The sequence below is a fragment of the Manduca sexta genome, chromosome 22 (genome assembly GCF_014839805.1).
Source record: "Manduca sexta isolate Smith_Timp_Sample1 chromosome 22, JHU_Msex_v1.0, whole genome shotgun sequence".
In the NCBI taxonomy this organism is placed as follows: domain Eukaryota; kingdom Metazoa; phylum Arthropoda; class Insecta; order Lepidoptera; family Sphingidae; genus Manduca; species Manduca sexta.
Genome location: NC_051136.1, coordinates 13385751 through 13404328, shown reverse-complemented (window position 1 = coordinate 13404328; position 18578 = coordinate 13385751). Strand labels below are relative to the sequence as shown.

General features: G+C 36.8%; 1 protein-coding gene across 1 annotated transcript; it reads right to left on the bottom strand.

Annotated features, from left to right (window-relative positions):
* Positions 1 to 7101: 7101 nt before the first annotated feature.
* On the bottom strand, positions 7102 to 18172 carry LOC115442020 (organic cation transporter protein-like). The gene is made up of 7 exons (XM_030166970.2): positions 17892 to 18172; positions 15614 to 15806; positions 14891 to 14991; positions 10132 to 10283; positions 8819 to 9430; positions 8066 to 8247; positions 7102 to 7556 (listed from the first exon to the last, which is right to left on the bottom strand). The coding sequence occupies exons 1-7, from the start codon at positions 18086 to 18088 to the stop codon at positions 7374 to 7376; spliced, it is 1620 nt and encodes a 539-aa protein (XP_030022830.2). The 5' UTR covers positions 18089 to 18172; the 3' UTR covers positions 7102 to 7373.
* Between the last annotated feature and the right edge of the window lie 406 nt (positions 18173 to 18578).

Here is an 18578-nt window from a genome sequence, read left to right as displayed (position 1 = left end):
GTTGGGATATTTTATATCCGCCCTTATAGCGACAACGGTACTCAAGGTGTTAAAATTCCCCATAGTGGCTCAAGTAAGTGTGTCGCGTTCCGCGATCAGCTTGTGTATGTCCGGTTCCTACAGGCCAGCATAATTGTGTCGACTCTCGAGATCATCTCGTCAGCCGACATCCTATTGGACCCCACTCCACTTACCATCAGGTGCAGTGGGATCACATTGCTATATCCGTATAAGAAAAACTTGTCGGTGTCATAAATTTGAAGCTATCGATAATACTATTACAAAAATTACACTGTCAAGTTAGGGTGGCATAGGGCATTGCGTATCTTATTTCTGACTAATTCTATAAATATTAAAGTTTGTAAAGATGATTGTTAAAAACACAAAAATTGCTAAGCGGATTTGAATAAAATTTAACAAACAGATAGACCATGTTTTAGATTAACATATAGGTTTAACCCCAAAAAAGCATACAGTGCGATCTTTTACGAAAAAGGTTAAATAAGAGCCGAGTCAGGAGCGAAACATATTATTAAAATAAAAAAACACAGAAATGAACACCGCACATTTTTACGAAACGTGTTGCGCTAATTACAGTCAGCATGTTTTTGTGAATGTTTTGCATTTAAAACAATGTTTCAATTAAGCGGTTGTTTACACACGTGTACGGTTGGAACCTGCGAAAAACATTCGTCTTAATTAATATACCTATGTTAGCGAATTTTTGTGTGGTCTAGTCGATCCAATTTTGGGAAGTTTTATACAAATAAAACTGTTTAGACAAATATATTTTATAAAACAATTTATTTAATAAAACAATTGTTTTCTTAAAGTAATTGGAAAACATTTTAATGAAATCCTCTGTACTTGCACTGATTTAATTAGTAAGTTATGTTTTCCAATCTATAACATTTAATATTAGGTATAGGTTAGTTATTTCTATGGATAAATGGCTGAATAAATATAATCAGGCCTGGTGTCTCTTATAACGTGGTTGCCTGACTGTCTATAATGTTTCAAACTCTGCTAAAAATACGCTGCGATATCTTACTGGACTCAGATCTCCTTTATAATCGGGGCTCATATTTTATAGGAAGCCATTGCACGCATCTGGCACAAGATGATATGTTGTAAAATTTTATGGGAGATTTAATGGTATGTAAGGTTTTTTACATAAGTGAGGAAATACAATATGCTTATATGAAATTATAGTTACCTTATAATGACTAAAAGTTAAGGGAATGGCTCTGTCTTAATATATCTTCATCCAGATGCCACTAACTCATTCCGATATGGTGGAACACCCCTTTACCGCAATGTTGGAAAAACATTTTGGTTTCGAGCGGCTGTCTGTGTAAATTGTCAAACCCCATGGAGATCTAATCCTGTGCAAATCGTATGTGGAAAACTATTCAGAAATTTTGCCTCAGTTTTTCCCCAGTGTTTCAAGCCTATATTTTATATACGGTGTCATTTGACTAACAAGGTTATAGGACTCGAAGATTTTACAAGATTTATCTTGGTATTTAAAAAAATCTATTTTATTTTCAAACAAGCAAGACACATCACGCTTTTATTCCCGGGGTAAGCATAGGTGCAACTAGGTGAACCACATACCACCTAGTGTGTTCTAGCCGCGATGTGATAGGGCGCGAGTCTATCGCCATATTGGCCACAAATTCCAGACTTCGAGATGATACTGAGCAGAAAAACCTACATCATTGTGCACGATATGAGTGCGAACCTGGGACCTCAGATTGGTGTCCTACCGCGCTAGTAATATAATTACTGAGGGTTACAATTTATTACAATAAAATACCGACAAATAATTCTAACTCTCACAAATAAAATAGTTCTTTAATCCTAAAGATAAAGACTACTCAAAAGCATCAAGAATCAGACGCCATCAGCCAGTCAGCCTCACAGCGGACGTCGGCTTTACTCTTTGATATAACCTATCACTTAGCAAAAATACCGTAGGCCACGTTTGACAGCGATTCGCATGGAATTGTTATTGTCTATGATTTTCCCGGTTGTCGCTGTATCTCGCATGTACAATGTTTATCTGGCTGTCAATGTGTCTGCACAGTTCCGTCCCTTTGGGCAAATATGGTTTTGCAATGTGGAAAAATACATGTTTTATTTTTTGATACGTTTATGCTGTACCCATGAGTAGTTCCATTTGTCTACTTAGGCAAAAAAAAATTATGCGGCAGAAAAAGAATATTATTTGAATTCATCAGTCTTATCTAGTTACGTAAACCGGTTTTAGGTAGTTAATTTTATTTTTTTTATAAAACGACGATTTACCTTTTGCATCCAAGCGCTTGGAGACTGGCCACGCCAATTTAATTTAATTCTTTATCATACACACCAAATAGTTGATCTTATAAACATGAGATCGATTTCACTGCGCCAAGGTATTTATGAGAAATCGAACCGACGACCTGATACATACGTAATAACCAGTACGCTACGGGGCCATCTCTCATAAAAATCGTCGTAAAATAAGCGTTAAAATAAATCTTTTACGGTTGAAAATATGAAAAATGTTTTTCAAATTCTCTTACTTTTGTTATCAACCTCCTCTCTTCCATTAATGCATGGATGTTACACTAGTTTTTTTTAAATAAACATGAAGCCCTTTCTGAATAGACGTCTAGTTCTTTTGACAGATGTAAAAATCCTATGTTTTTATTTCTATTAAAATAAGTGCTTTTAGATTAAATTTTGCGTGGGATTTTCAAATGTCTGTAAAAATATTCATAAGAAAAATGTATATTTTTGTTTGGGTATAATATTTCTTTTAATGCAGATTTTATTTAAAGAGCTTTACTCCTAGTCGCACATTAGTTAGCTTTATGACAATATTTTTTTGACAGTCCACATGTCTCATTCTCTATGACAATATTACAAGCAAAGAACATTACAATACTGTTACAAGACTTCAGAAAATCAGACGAGTAAGCCGCTCTCTCGCTTTATTTCTTTCTACAGAGCGGTCTATTTTGTGTGATGTAAATGTATGGCATTTCGTATGAGAAATAAATAGCTTTAGTTGATATCTCGACATTTGGATACAGTGATAAAATAAAATGGCCGAAAACTGGATGAAATTACATAGCATTCAAAATTCAAATTCGCAAATTGCGCGGGAAATGCGTTAAATTTTTCGTTGGCCACAGCAATTTGGGTTTAAAATGTGTTTCTTTTTTCATTTGTGTGTCCACTTAATGGTCATCGTTAGTAACGCTAACTTAACACTATGTCATTCGAGATGCATTTGCATTTAATTTGAAGCGACTTGTCGCTGTTTAAGTCTACTATACAATTTTAGGTTGCAATTGCGATAGATCGATTGTTGAAGGACGATTCATAGCTACCGGACTCATTTTGCGGAGTATTGTTAGATTGCTCGTAATTCAGTTAATAGCTTGCTTACGTGTTGGCGTGCTTTAAATTCCATGTTCTGATTGATAACTGCTCTCAACATATTAGTACATAAATATTTTAGCATATCTAATATGTTTATTTTTGTTTAATTTTTGCTTACTTTGATGATATAACTTATTAAATGTATGCAAAATTTTGCGTCCGAAGTCAGACAACGTATCATCATTTTTTTTCTAGATATCGGTCACCCATCAGTGGTCCCGTCCCGGACCCGTCCCTGGTAGTCTCAAACAACATGAGGCTCGGACGTGTGTTGTCGTCGGATTTTTCGGGCGCACCGTCGCCTCGCCAATTTAGCTAATTGCGCTACATTTTCACTTTATTTCATTCGTATGGTGTTTTAAACGGATCTTTTATTCTTTCAGAGTTTTTAATTTTACAGTTGCATTTTGTTTATATATTTTATAAAAAGTCGTATTTTTCACGTTCTTGAAACTCGAAATATCAAAGATGCTGTTTCATAAAAATTACGCAGAAAGACACTCTACATCTATCTTCAAGTCTGTCTTCCGTCCAAACAAAGTTACCTTGTATAATATAAATGTTATCTCTAATTTTGTTTTATAATTTATCTCACATTAAGTAATTAATTTGGATCTAAAAAGCTTTTATATGCATCGCTGGTGCTATTTGCAAATAAATGTATAATAATTATATATTCAATTACGCCATCGTTTGATATTAAAATGTGCGTGCTGGCTTACTGTTAAATCGGAAGGATTAGCGGATTATATTTATTATGGTTGGAGTGAACAAAGTGATTTGGTTTTACTAAACCTGATTAACGTTATGGACTCCTGGTAAATAAAATTAGTAATCTCTATTTAGATTTTAATTTTTACAAAAAGTTATAAGATGATACCTACTATATGGTATAATTCTATGGCTTTGAGGGCCTGTCATTATTGCAGTTTGACAGATCCGAATAATAACATAATTAGCGCGAGAAAGGAGAGTAACGGTTGTGTAATTAATTTTACAACTCCGCCATTGTTGAAACTTTCGTAAAATCTTTTGACGTCTTAATTCGGAGTTTTAATACTGTTGGTAATGATACTAAGAAGTTCTTGGGCCAGCTGGAAGTTTTTCTTACTAATTATAAATACAATTTGGAGGTAGAGTTATTTATACAATGCGCGGCATACCACTATCTCAAAAGATAGTCGTATTAATAAAGCAATCTCAGCTTCACGAAGGATCTTAAGTAGATATTTAGTGAAATCTATTTTATAAACAAGCTTAAGTTTTGAAAATATTAATTATGAAAATATTTATTTCGTACCCGTAAAATGTTATATAATATTTACATTTCGTCAATATTAACTCTACCACTCGTTACGTTATTAGTTCGGAAAGCAGTTCTCACCAGAGAAGAACGGGCAAGAAACTCCGGTGATGCTCTTTTCGGTGTTGTTCTCAGCTGAGTGGTTTTTTAATAAACAAAATTCAGCTGTAAAAAATTAACATTTATTATGCTATCACTTAAGATAACATTTGAGATATTGTTGACATCTGTTTATGAAATGGCGATCTTAAGATACTGACTAAGGCAGCGTCTCTACTCCAGAGGGAAGCTGAGTTGCAGTAAAGCGGCTTTAGTAGCCATTCCACATATTATAGTCCAAATATCTTTCATTTGTTACGCAATTATTATCTCTAATTGTCTACTTAAAGCTAATGAAAGTAAGAACGCAATCGGAACACACACATGTACCTAACGAGGGAATGTTAAAAATATATTTTAATAACAATATTCGTATGAAAATGTTATTTTAATTTGAATAAACGTGCGCCATTTTGCGAGATGGCAAACGACGCCTTGCATATCCTTAATATGCGAAAGTGTTGGTTTGTCCTCTCAACTAAGCATCAGATCTATATATTTTTTTGAATAGAGACTATTTTTAACCCAGGGAACATATAAATTTTTATAGCAGATAATTAATAGATCTCGTAAGAATTTAGCTACTTTTCTGGCTGACTGTACATCACTTTGTTAGATTTTAATTGACTTGTAAAGGTTAATAATAATAATTATATCAGCCCTGTATTATATACTGACCCACTGCTGCGCACGGGCCTTCTCTACTACTAAGAGGGAATAGGCCTTAGTCCACCACGCTGGCTAGTGCGGGTTGGTAGACTTCACATACCCTCGAAAATTCCTAATAGAGAATATCTTAGGTACGCAGGTTTCCTCACGATGTTTTCCTTCACCGTTAAAGCAAGCGATAATTCACAAAGAATACACACATCATTTTTTTAGAAAAGTCAAAGGTGTGTACCCTTGGGATTTGAACCTGCGGACATTCGTCACGGCAGTCCGTTCCACAACCAACTAGGCTATCGCCGCTCACAAAAAAGGTTGCTTTGTAAGTTTTTGCAATTATGTCAAAATTATAACTGACAGTGCATTAAAAATAACTTAATTATGACAGAAAATAACGTGATGAAATCTACATACCTAAGTTTCTGCATAGGAATATCGGAAGTATGTGAAGTCAGCGAACTTGGACTAGACCAGCGTGGTTAAGGACTTTAAAGGGATAAATGGACTGAATGTTTCTGAGAAGTTGATCTTGCGGTCCGACCCTATTTGATGTTCAACAAATTATTTATACATAATAATATACGACGTTATATTACAATATATAGTATAAAACAATAGTCTATAATAAATTTAGTTGATGTGTGGGTAAGGCTCATATTTTTAGCGCACTTTGTAAAATGTTTCTGACCGAAGAGTTAGACTCCAAAAAAAAATTTTAAAAAAATAATAAGTCTACTTTTTATAAAAATGAAATACAGTACGTACAATTTTTTATTATGTCAATTTTTTTCATAAACATATTTCTAGTATTTACTTTTACACATTAAACTAAAAAAATTTCGATTTTTCATTCCATACATTTTGTTGGTGTCTGCATACGCCCACTCCACACAAATCATTACACATATCATTTTTTATCATTATGACTTTTTATTTTTCGTATATATCTTGTTCTATTGGATATTAACTACGAAAAAAAACGACAACAACTACAGTTAATCACCCCGTATTGTTTATATTAACAACTTAAGAGGTGTCCCAAATTTTATTCTCTTGTAACACGTCAGTTGTGTAACGCGATATTTCCTGGTCTTGTTTATAATCTACCATAAAGAATTAATTTATTTGAAGTGGCAATACTAGCTCATCGTACTTGACACATTCCTGAACAATTCCGCCATATTTTTTTCGTGATAATTGGAAGAACGTGTTGGAGCAGACTGTGTCTCCTTAAGAAAAGGTAAGACTTATTCCTTGGAATTATCATTAATTAAATAGCTGTCCTGATTTTTAGTTTTAAATCATACACAACAATCATTTCTTTGTTGAACTATGACAGTTTTTGAAGGCTATATTTATTGATTTACATGTTATGATTTTTTTTAGGTTAGTTCGTGTTTTTCCACAACATTTATAAAACATAATTTAAAAATAAGTGGGTTCCATAACAAACCCGTCAGCTGAATCTGAAAATAAACAACTTAATAATACGTCATATATATTAAAAAATATATACAAAAACTCATGTTTTTAATTTAATATTATTATTTATTTCGTCAATTTATTACACACAAAATAATTCGAAAACTAAATATACATACTAAATACAAACATACATAAAAATGAAATATATATACCACTCACTTATTTAAAATGCAAAATAAGCTCTGTCAGAGTTACTGTGTAAAAAGGTTTACAACTTCTGTTGTAACACATTATTTCAGTTGTGACACCTTCTGTTGTGATCTCCTGTATGCGATAGCGCTAAAAATATGAGCCTTACCCGTGTATTCTTTATTAATATTACATACAAAATATATATTTACAACCATAAACCTTAAACTACGACACTTAATAAGCGTTACTAGAATTATTTAAACAGTCCACGTTGTCCTAACTTCCTCTCTCTTTTCGTGGTGCCGAGTGCCTCAGCCTCCTTCACTGTGTCCGGAAGAACGTCCTCCGAGGTGTCTGGCATCATCATTATCACAAGACCGGTCATCAATGACAAACTGCCAATGATGAGGGATGGTAGACCTGACCAGAACTGGATCTGCAGTGGTTATAGAATGCATACATTACGCGTGTAACCGTAGGAAGAAATAAACATAGTCTCGTGTCGTTAGCTATAGGTCCTGCGTCATTGAGTTTCAAAATATAGACATACGCGTAACATGGAGGGGGGAGCCAAGGTTGGCGACCTCCACCCTAGAAACGTCTTTGTCTACCCTCGCGCCAACAAGGGTCTCGCGTGGGTAGGAGTTTCGTTGAAATCGGCGAACATTATTTTGCCCCTGCCATCTGCCCACCTTACAGAATATAATCCCTAGCTACGCTTATGAATATAGCCATAGTTACAGAACGGATTTTAAGTACGATGTATTGACTGCCCAGGGATAATCATCTCTAGTCAGCCGATTCTATTCGACTCCACTCCACTTACTATTAGATGCAGTAGGGTCCCTTTGGCGTGCACGTATAAAAATCATCATAATGGTAGCGTGGTGATTGGCGTACACTAACTAAAACATCTACCAACTGCTATGCTAAAAGTAAACTTACCAATAGCGGAGTCTGGGGCGCTATAATAGACCCAAGCCGCCCGATAGACGAGCAGAGAGCGTGCATGGTGTTCCGCGTGTACGTGGGGAACAGTTCTGAAGTGTACAGGTACACCGTGGCGTAAGATATGGCTGACGTAAACTTGCCCATCAGGAATAATGTTATTGATAGTTGTGGGTAGCCTGGAAAAGTAAAAGTAAGGTTATATCAGTATCATGTAAGATGATGTCAAAAAAAGGACGCTCTTAATACGTGTGTATTTTTGTTAAGCTTCGCTTGACTATTGTCTTCAGAGATTCTATATTCAATAATCTTTTGCGGGATATTATTAATCGTATTAAAAATATTAAGACCAGTTTGAATCATTTTAAAACGCCATTATCATGTATATTTTTTGTAGAAGAAGAGATGTCGAGAAGTACAATATTTTCGTCTTTACTTCATTATGCAAAACGTAGTCTATAAATTCGTACATAATATAATATAGGAGACAACATATCTTATGTTTTCTTAAATTTAGTTCTTGGAAGAGTAAATAAGTGTTCTCGGACGGTGAAGTTTATGCATTGCTAGAGGTTTAATATGTCTTCTCAATATTCTTATACTTCCCTCCAAAATTAGGATCGAATTTAAATCGTCAAACGGGTATTCATTCTCGGCAATCAGTGATTTATCATTTATATTTTACTTAAATAAAGCTATTGTTTTCTAGTACCACATAAATATTATAAAACTACTTAGTTGCTAAATTACCTTTAGGTATAAAAGACTGCACTACACAAAACATTCCCGTCAGCAGAAACGAAAAGATCAGCGGATTTTTTCTTTTAAACCTGATTAGTATGTAGATTAGTAGAATGCTTGCCGGCAGATCCGACAAGGCAGTCAACGCGTAGTTCAAATGCTTGTTCCCCTCTAACGACACAGAGTTGATCAACAAAGCGTATTTATTGAAGCTAGACGTGATCCACATACAGGCGCACGCCAAGAACCTTAGCAGCAGTTTTCTGGACGTCATCGTCATTCGCATCAAAGATATTAGATTAGTACTTCCGACACTCCTTTCGCAATCTATGCTGTCTAATTTTGCCTCGTCTATATCTACTTTGCTAGTTATTGCTGCCTTTCGAAGAATGTTTTTCGCTTCTTCTTTCCTGCCTTTTATTAGGAGCCAGCGGACGCTTTCGGGTAAGAAGAATGCGTGGAGGATAAAGAGGAGACCAGGTCCGTAGATCACTCGTAAAAAGTATCTCCAGTAGGGGATTAGCCAGGCTACCAGTGCCATCATTCCACCAGCTACTGCCATGCTACCGATCATCAAAGGCGCGAACAGAACTCTGTTTTCTTTTGTTACCATTTCAACACCTGAAAAGAAATTTTGGGTAAAAGCATCCGCCATTTTAGTGTTGAATTTTATCCAATAGAATTTTGTTGGAATATAAATTAAAGTGAGTTTCTAGATGTATTTATAAAATAACATTATCACCGCTTTTGAAGCAAATTTACCTTTTTGCAGATACAATAAATTAAATTAAGTAGAATGTTTCGTGAATTGAACAAATTTTTGTACCTTGAAATATTTTTATATTCATATTAAAATATATAAAACTATATTTTGGGATTTACTGGCAGTAAAAATGTTATATGAGTTAAATTGAATCAATAGATTCAATTTATTCCTATCCATTTAGTTATACATTTTTCGTTCAAATTAGGCCGCATCGCGATTCGTAAATTATTGTCAATTATTATAACATTTTAATGGACATACGCGTAATCAAATATAATCAGCAGATAACTTAATTCTGTAACAATAACATAATATTTTACCTATCCTTATTCCATTCCAATATGGGGACGCAACATACCTCTACAAGCATGTCACAGATGAAATGAGTTTTCATTTTCTACCGGGTGTCGACCTGACGTTAACAAACTGGCTCAATATTGTGTTAGAAAAACACACAAAAATGATTATCGACGCTGTGAATTATACCTGAATCTTCATACCATATATTCACCACTAGACTAAAGGAGCAATAATACAATACACAAATGTAACGTACCTAACATATAATTAGACGAGTATGAATCTCCCAATAACGCTTCAATCAGTTCTAAAGCGATGTAGACCCAGTACGAGGCGGTAACACTGCGCGCTAGACCCATCACCGCGCCAGTCAATCCAGTAAATACTATCAGCTTCTTGCGGCCTAGTCTGAAATACATATAAAAAAACCTTTTAATACTTCCATTTATTTTTACCACTAGTTATTGGCGATGAAACAAAGACAAAAGACAATTTTTTTTTTATTGCAAATACAAAATTTAAACAAATATAATTTTATTTGTTTTGTTCCTTTTTCAATAAATTGTTAATTGTAAACATGAGATACCTAAACCGTTTTTAACAAAGCAGGAAAAAAGACTTTATCATAATTACATGCAATAATAATAATAATATGCGGGCCTATTTTGGGGCAACAAAGGGAGGAACCAATCTCACAGCGTACCGTGCTCAGATGCTGTCTCTGTTTCAGGGTTTGGAACCTACGGCCAATGTATCATCCCAACGTTTGTCGGATCAGGTGCGTTACATCCAACGGCGCAAAGTGCTGACGGATGAAGCACTTGAGCGGCTGCGTACAGACTTGTGTGTTGTCCAAGAAACTATTACGCCTGTTATTGCCCAGCAAGCAGTAAACACATCTATACCTGCTGTTGACGTTGAGCTGGAAGACAACTTGGACAATATTGTAAGTCCCCATGATGAACAGCGATTGAGAGGGGCTTTGGAGGGTGCGATTTTGGAATTTAAATCGATGTCTCCGTCCTGTAGACCGCGAGTGCCGCGTTTGCCAACGCATAAAAAAAAATTTGGCCCTGGTGGGAGCATTGGATTCTATATTGCCTCCATACATGGAATCCAGTCGGGACCTCGTTGATACGCATTCGATTCTTTACTGCGCAGCCGTCGCGGCATGTCGAGTGGCTAATGTGAAATTTCCGATTGGAAATAGAACCACTCGAGATGTTGCGACGAAGCCTGCATGGCAACATAGGATCGAGAAACGTATCAACTCGACCCGAACTCTCATTGCCAAGCTAATTGCCTTCCAGGGTGGTAATTCTAGACCGAGGATTATGCGTTTCGTGGTGCAGGCTTTTTCTGGGACCAACATAAATTCCCAGGATTATAGGCTTTGGATCACGGAACGCATAGACTTCTTTAAACAAAAGTTTATGCGTGGGCGAACCGCATTCGTCGCTATAGGAAGCGATGGGATCGATTCCAACAGAATCGTACTTTTCAAAGCGATCAAAAGAGGGTTTATAGGTGTTGGGAGAATTCTACACAAGGTGTGGCAGATGGGCGGTTACCTAGTGCTCGTGATATGCACAATTATTGGACGAATATATGGTCATCGCCCGTCTCCCACACTGAAGCCTCCTGGTTTGGTGTTGTAGATCGAGCTTGCGAGACAATACCGGCTATGGAAGCCATTTCAATTAGTCCAGTGGATGTCCTGGCTGCTATCAGCCCAACACAAAATTGGAAGGCTCCTGGCCCGGATGGTTTACACAATTTCTGGTTGAAATGGTTTCCCAGTTCGCATGCTCGTTTGGCAGCACAATTCCAGAATGCGCTTGATGGTGGATCGCTTCCAACATTTATGACGACAGGTGTCACTCACCTGCTCTTTAAATCCGGTTGTACCACGGACCCAAAAAATTATAGACCCATAACATGCCTTCCGACTATTTACAAACTCCTCACATCCATATTAAGACATAAAATTACAAATCATTTCACAACCAATAATATCCTTTTTCCCGGTCAAACAGGATGCAAGATTGGGTCACGTGGTACAAAGGAGCTCTTTCTCATTGACATGACCATTTGCCAGCAGGCTCGTCATAATAGGCGGAATTTATCAGCTGCCTGGATTGATTATAAGAAAGCCTATGATTCAGTGCCCCATACTTGGCTCTTGAGGGTGTTGAATTTGTATAAGGTTGGTACAAATTTATGCACCTTACTTGGGTCATGTATGGGACAGTGGACCACTGTTCTCAGATATCCAGGTGGTGTGATTCCCGCTGAATGTGATGAGCCGATTAGGATCAAGCGGGGTATATTCCAGGGTGACAGTCTGAGTCCATTGTGGTTCTGCATGGCCCTGAATCCTCTCAGTACTCTTTGTTGGATTCGGGGTTAGGATACCGTCTACGGAGAGGGAGTGAGCCTATATCTCACTTGCTTTACATGGATGATCTCAAGTTGTTTGCATCAAAACAAACCGAATTGATTGAGTTGTTAAAAATAACTGAAAAATTTAGCAACTCAATCAATATGGAGTTTGGTGTAGATAAATGTGCAGTTATTCATGTGAAGCGAGGAGAGGTTGTGGTCTCTGATGACATTCAAATCTCAGAGACTGTAAGACTTAAATCCCTTTCTGAGACGGAAACCTACAAATATCTGGGTATGCCTGAGGCACTGGGTATTGTGAGTGCAGACGTAAAACAATCGGTGAGGGAACGTTTCTTTGGCCGCCTGAGAAAAATACTCAACAGTTTTTTATCGGGTGGAAACAAGATTCGCGCCTTCAACGGTTGGGTTATGCCTGTACTCATGTACTCTTTTGGTATACTCAGATGGACTCAGACCGAATTGGACGCCCTGGACAGAAAGGTCCGGACTCTACTGACTGCACATCGTATGCACCACCCACGTTCGTCAGTGATGAGATTGTACATCCCGCGGAAATGTGGAGGCCGAGGTTTACTTAATGCTAAGGATTTGCATAACCGCGAGGTGTGCAATCTTAGGGATTATTTCCTTCACAGTGAAGTGGGCATGCATAGGATTGTAGTTATGGTGGATAAAGGATTAACCCCGCTTTCCTTGGCGAAAGAGAACTGGCGGAGACCTCTGGTATTGGGTATAAGGGAGCGCAGGGAAATATGGAAGAGCAAAGAATTACACGGTCGATTCTATCGGGCCCTTCATGGACCTGATGTGGATCAGCTTGCGTCCGTATCTTGGCTACGTTTTGGTAACCTCTTTGGGGAAACTGAGGGTTTTGTCTTTGCAATTATGGACGAAGTTATCAAAACGAACAATTATAGGAAATACATCCTGAAGGACGGTACGGTCGATATTTGTCGGGCATGCCATCGTCCTGGTGAATCAATCAGGCATGTAATTTCCGGTTGTTCGTATCTTGCTAACGGTGAGTACTTGCATAGACACAACCTTGTAGCCAAGATCATACACCAGCAAATTGCTCTTCGATATGGTCTTGTGTCTTCTGAAGTACCATATTACCAGTATATACCACAACCAGTTCTCGAAAATGATCATGCAACGCTGTATTGGGATCGATCTATTATCACAGACAGGACAATTGTTGCCAATAAACCTGATATTGTGATAGTAGATCGATTGTCGCGCCGGGCAATACTTGTTGATGTCACCATTCCGCATGACGATAACCTTGTTAAGGCCGAAAAGGATAAAATGTCTAAATATTTAGACTTGGCACATGAGGTTACCGACATGTGGGATGTGGACTCTACAATTATTGTTCCGATTGTCGTTTCTGCGCATGGATTGATACCAAAGAGCCTCGACCAACATCTTCGGAAGCTCTCAATTGGCCGTTGGGTCGGAGGCCAGATGCAGAAGGCAGTATTGCTGGACACGGCGCGCATTGTGAGGCGATTCCTCACTTTGAATCCCTAACCGCCGGTGGCCTGGGTCTTGCGCTTCGCCATCGGAGGGTCATACATTTTTTATATTTTTATATGCATGTTTTTTTTTAAATTTATATGTAAAAATGTAAAAAAAAATACCTTTAAAATAAAGAGAATTGACCATAATATCAGCCCTGTATTACATACTTGCCCACTGCTGAGCACGGGCCTCCTCTACTACTGAGAGGGATTAGGCCTTAGTCCACCACGCTGGCCTAGTGCGGATTGGTAGACTTCACACACCCTCGAAATTCCTATTGAGAACTTCTCAGGTATGCAGGTTTCCTCACGATGTTTTCCTTCACCGTTAAAGCAAGCGATAATTCACAAAGAATACACACATAATTTTTTAGAAAAATCAGAGGTGTGTGCCCCTTGGGATTTGAACCTGCGGACATTCGTCTCGGCAGACCGTTCCACAACCAACTAGGCTATTACATGCAAACAATTTAAAATTACAAAAATATCCATATTATTGGTATATGAATTTGATAAGAAAAAGCAAACTTAAGTAAGTTAGTAAAGCAAGAACCACTCGAATGTAGGTGAAGGCCTTCTCCAGATTGTTCCTGCAGTCTCTATTTTTGGCCTATGAAATTAAATTTTTGCCTTATTGTCTTCGCAGCGTGTTAAAAGTCTACCTCAGTGGAAGACCACTAGCTAAGTTAAATGTATAATATATTATAGTGTAATTTTGTATAATGTGTTGGTCGGAATAACTAAAACGTGTCAATAGTATTATTTTTCTAATTCTGTACGTTTTATTCATTTAAAGTGGATATATTCATGCAAGACTACGAGCTCGCAGGATACTTGTTACAGTTGCTATTAATAATTAAAATTCAGAGGAACGGTTTTTATTATTGCTTTGAGTGACGAGACGAGTTAGCCGTTCGCCTGATGATAAGCGATACGACCACCCTTGAACAGTAGAAACACTATCCAACACCTTGAATTACAAAGTATTGTGTGGTATTCAACTGCGCTCGCCATCCTGAGACATGAGGTGTTAAGTCTTATTATGTCTAGTTACACTGGGTACTAAAAATTTGGAAACGAACGTACTTATCAGATACAGGCCCCAGTAGCAGTAGTCCCATCATGTAGCCCAGGACATGCACTGTGCCGACCAGGGTTCGCTTCCAATCTTGACAAGCCAGTTGGAACTGAAAATTTGGGGTCAATATTATAAAAAAAATGTCTGAACATCAAAAATCTGCTGTTTCCGAGAGTAGCCCGGACAAATAAATAAACAGATGGATGTTAAGTTTAGTGCATGTTTAGGTTTTGAAACCCACGCAGTTTCATTTATTTTTATTAGAACCTATTGAAATGGCAGACATGTCCCACAGGGTTAATTTTAGGCAAGCAACTGGTCTTTTAAAATAAGCTAAGCCTTTACTTCATACGGGTAATCATACGGGAACGGCAAAGTGATCCCACTGTACCTGATGGTAAGTGGAGTGGGGTCAAATAGAAGGTCGACTGACGAGAGATGATTACCCCTCTGTTGTCACAACTATGCCGGCCTGTTGGAACTGGATATACACAGGCTGATCCCGGATCGCGACACACTTACGTGGGCTACTGTGGCGGGTTTTAACACATTGTGTACGGTGGTCGCTATCCGGGCGAATATAAGATATATCCTACCACCAGCAAAAAGTCGCGCTATGGTTTGTAAAGTATATGAAGCCTTAATTGATTAAAAATAAAGGCATTAAGGTAGAAGTATACGAGCGAATTAATAGAAATGATCTTAAATTTAATATAATAAATTCAACTTACATCAGCAACGAAACTATGAGGATCTTCGTAGACCCATTCGAGGCAGGTCTCGACGCGCGAGGTATTTACGTTGTCGATGGAACAGTCTCCTGTTTTGTCGATCAGTTGGTACTTGTGGCATTTATCCACATTCCGAGTTATATTCAGAAATGCTTCGGTAATGTTATGTGCTTCTTCGCATTCATATTTACATCTGAAACAGACATAATTTAACACTATTATTACAGGCAAAGGATGATAGGTAAATAGAGCGTAAATTGTTAAAACGTTATATGTTCTGACAATTATAATCAAAGATTCTTACTAATATGACTTAGGTATTATAAGAGACCGTTTCTTGTCAATTATTAGGGGAGTCAATAATAGGAACATCGTGTAAGAAAACCGGGCAAACGCAAGTTGATTTTGGACATGTAAGGTTTTTAAGTATAAGTATATATAAGTGCGAACTTGACAAAGTTAAATTGCCGTTCGATCCCTAGACATGTTTATTGCAATAACCGCAAATAATAAGTTTGTAATAGTACATAGTTATAGTTGTCAGATTTTTTCTTTATATGTGCTGTAAGTCGTTGCTTCTTGCCAAATTTCATTTTTAGGAACGAGAACTACCTAGTTACCCATAGGTATTGATTCTCTTGTGAAATTGCAAAATAATCGGCATAAAGGTTCATGTCTGATCACGTTGATTTATAACTTTGATTTTTTACAGCTGAAAGAGACCTTAGAAGTATTTGATATTTCAACTTGATATTACGCGATTCTGAGAAAAAGGGCTTGACATACAGACGGACAACAAAGTGATCGTACAAAGGTTTCTTTTGAGTTATGAAACTCTCAAAACCACCGTGTTACTTTAATACATGTAGATTCGAAAGGGCACAGCTCAATAAATATAATATCTAGATCTATATCGAGAAATGTATATATAATAATAAATAACAACAAACTTACTCTAATTTTTTATTTGCTAATTGATCCCAAATTCTAACCCAATAATAAGTATATTTTATTTTACACTACTTCAGAAAATTTCCATTTCCTGAACTGTTTAAATTTTCGGACATGTCCGCTTTCATACATCAGAATATGATATAGGCTACAATTTATAATCATTTTGTGTAATTTGGTCATAGTATAACGATACATATCAAGTAAGTCGGAAAAAAATATCCCGGAAATCTCCTTCACGCGGGCGAAGCCGCGAGCAAAAGCTAGTATATTATAAGTGGGCCTGTATTTCAACTATCTTTGAAAATAGTTATTATTACAAGTACAATAAAGAGAATTGACATGAATTTGTTATTGTTAATGTTCGATGTAAATTACGAGGAGGCAATTAGTCTATTTGAGAATAGAAAACAGGTTTACGGAGAATACTTCAGATAACCACAACACTTTGCATTGTCTATTAATGTACCTAATTATTTTATTGTTTCGTGAGAAGTGATAATATAAATAAGAAAAATAAAATAATTACCCAATATATTTAGACTTTAATTGGTATGTGAGCAAAGAAAAACAACAAAAGGTTGAAATAATTACCCTATATTTTAGACTTTAATTGTTATGTATGTAAATCAATTTTTTATATAATTAAATGTTAGAGAAACTGGTCCGTCTCTTTAAAATATACACTCACACACACACATACCCGCACACGCACACACACACGTTCGTGCCTCTGATCTCCGAAGGCATAGGGAGATGCACAACTGGTGCACGTATTTTCCGTCCTATGTATGCCGTTCCTGATGTGATAGGGAGTCTATAGCCATATTGGGCATAAATTCCAGACTCCGGGCTGATAGCAAGTAAAAAAAACTCCAATATCACTTTACCCGACCCGGGGATCGAACCCGAAACCTCAGAGTAAAATTCGTACTACGCACACTATATTCCACGAAGGCAGTCAAAATACTAATATTATAAACACCCCCCCGAGGCAATTCTTGTGCGCTTGTTCTCCACACCAAATGCACGCCCATGCATGGGGGCACATTTGATAAATCACTATAGCGTGTCAGAGACTTGCAACGAGATCGCTTTTCATGCGGCAAAGCCGCGAGCAACCACCTGGTAAACATTTTTGACGCGAGCAAAAACTTAAAAAACAATAAAGTTATAAGCCGCTAAATTGGTCTAGATATTTACCACACAAATAGAATAAGTTTTCATTTCATACGGGAATTTCGTCACAAAAAAGTTTCACAAGGGCGCGCTAATACTAAAGAGTAAGATTTAACAGTAAAAATAAATAAGTTATAAGAACACATACCTGTACTCCACATTGACAGCGGCGAACACATAATTCATGCAATAAAATGCGTTTGTCATACTCGAAAATATAAGAAACGGCATGAGTCTTAAATAGAAAGGTCCAAGCGGTCGAAATTTCGACAAAATCTTTTCTAATATCATGTCATCTCCCACATTCTTTTGGATAAATGCTTCTTCGTTTCCATCTAATGCCATTTTCGAAAATAGAATTGTTATATTTTAGAATTAAACATAATAAGCGTACGCGCAGCTTGGCATCACCGGTAAGACTATAGACGACACGAAAAGCAATAAATGGTTTGGAATTGTAGTGATTTAAATAAATTGTAAAATAAAGCGAAAATAATTTAGTGTAATACTGTTTGTTTATAAGGCTTCTAATTTTAGTTGATTAAAAATGAGTGCCTAATTATCTTCAGATAATATATGTGATGAATCACATCATTGAAGTCACGAATTCATCTACCTACTAAATATATTACAAAAAAAACATGGTGCATAATATACATTGAATTCTTAATGTATGTATGATATAAATTGTGGATAATAATTATACATATATTATATATGTCCACGCGTGCTATACAGGTGGTAAATGTATAAAACGATTATAATAACAATAGTATCTTGTAACCTTCAGATCCTGACGCCGACGATCTTCACTTATATACCAATGCGAGAATGT

What these genes read in the sequence shown, in the direction of transcription:
- LOC115442020 (XM_030166970.2), bottom strand. Translation starts at nt 18,088, where the DNA reads ATGGCATTAGATGGAAACGAAGAAGCATTTATCCAAAAGAATGTGGGA. An exon ending in GCTGTCAATGTGGAGTACAG is followed by an intron (nt 15,807 to 17,891) that starts GTATGTGTTCTT and finishes TGTCTGTTTCAG; the next exon opens with ATGTAAATATGAATGCGAAG. An exon ending in CGCCCCAGACTCCGCTATTG is followed by an intron (nt 7,557 to 8,065) that starts GTAAGTTTACTT and finishes TAACCACTGCAG; the next exon opens with ATCCAGTTCTGGTCAGGTCT.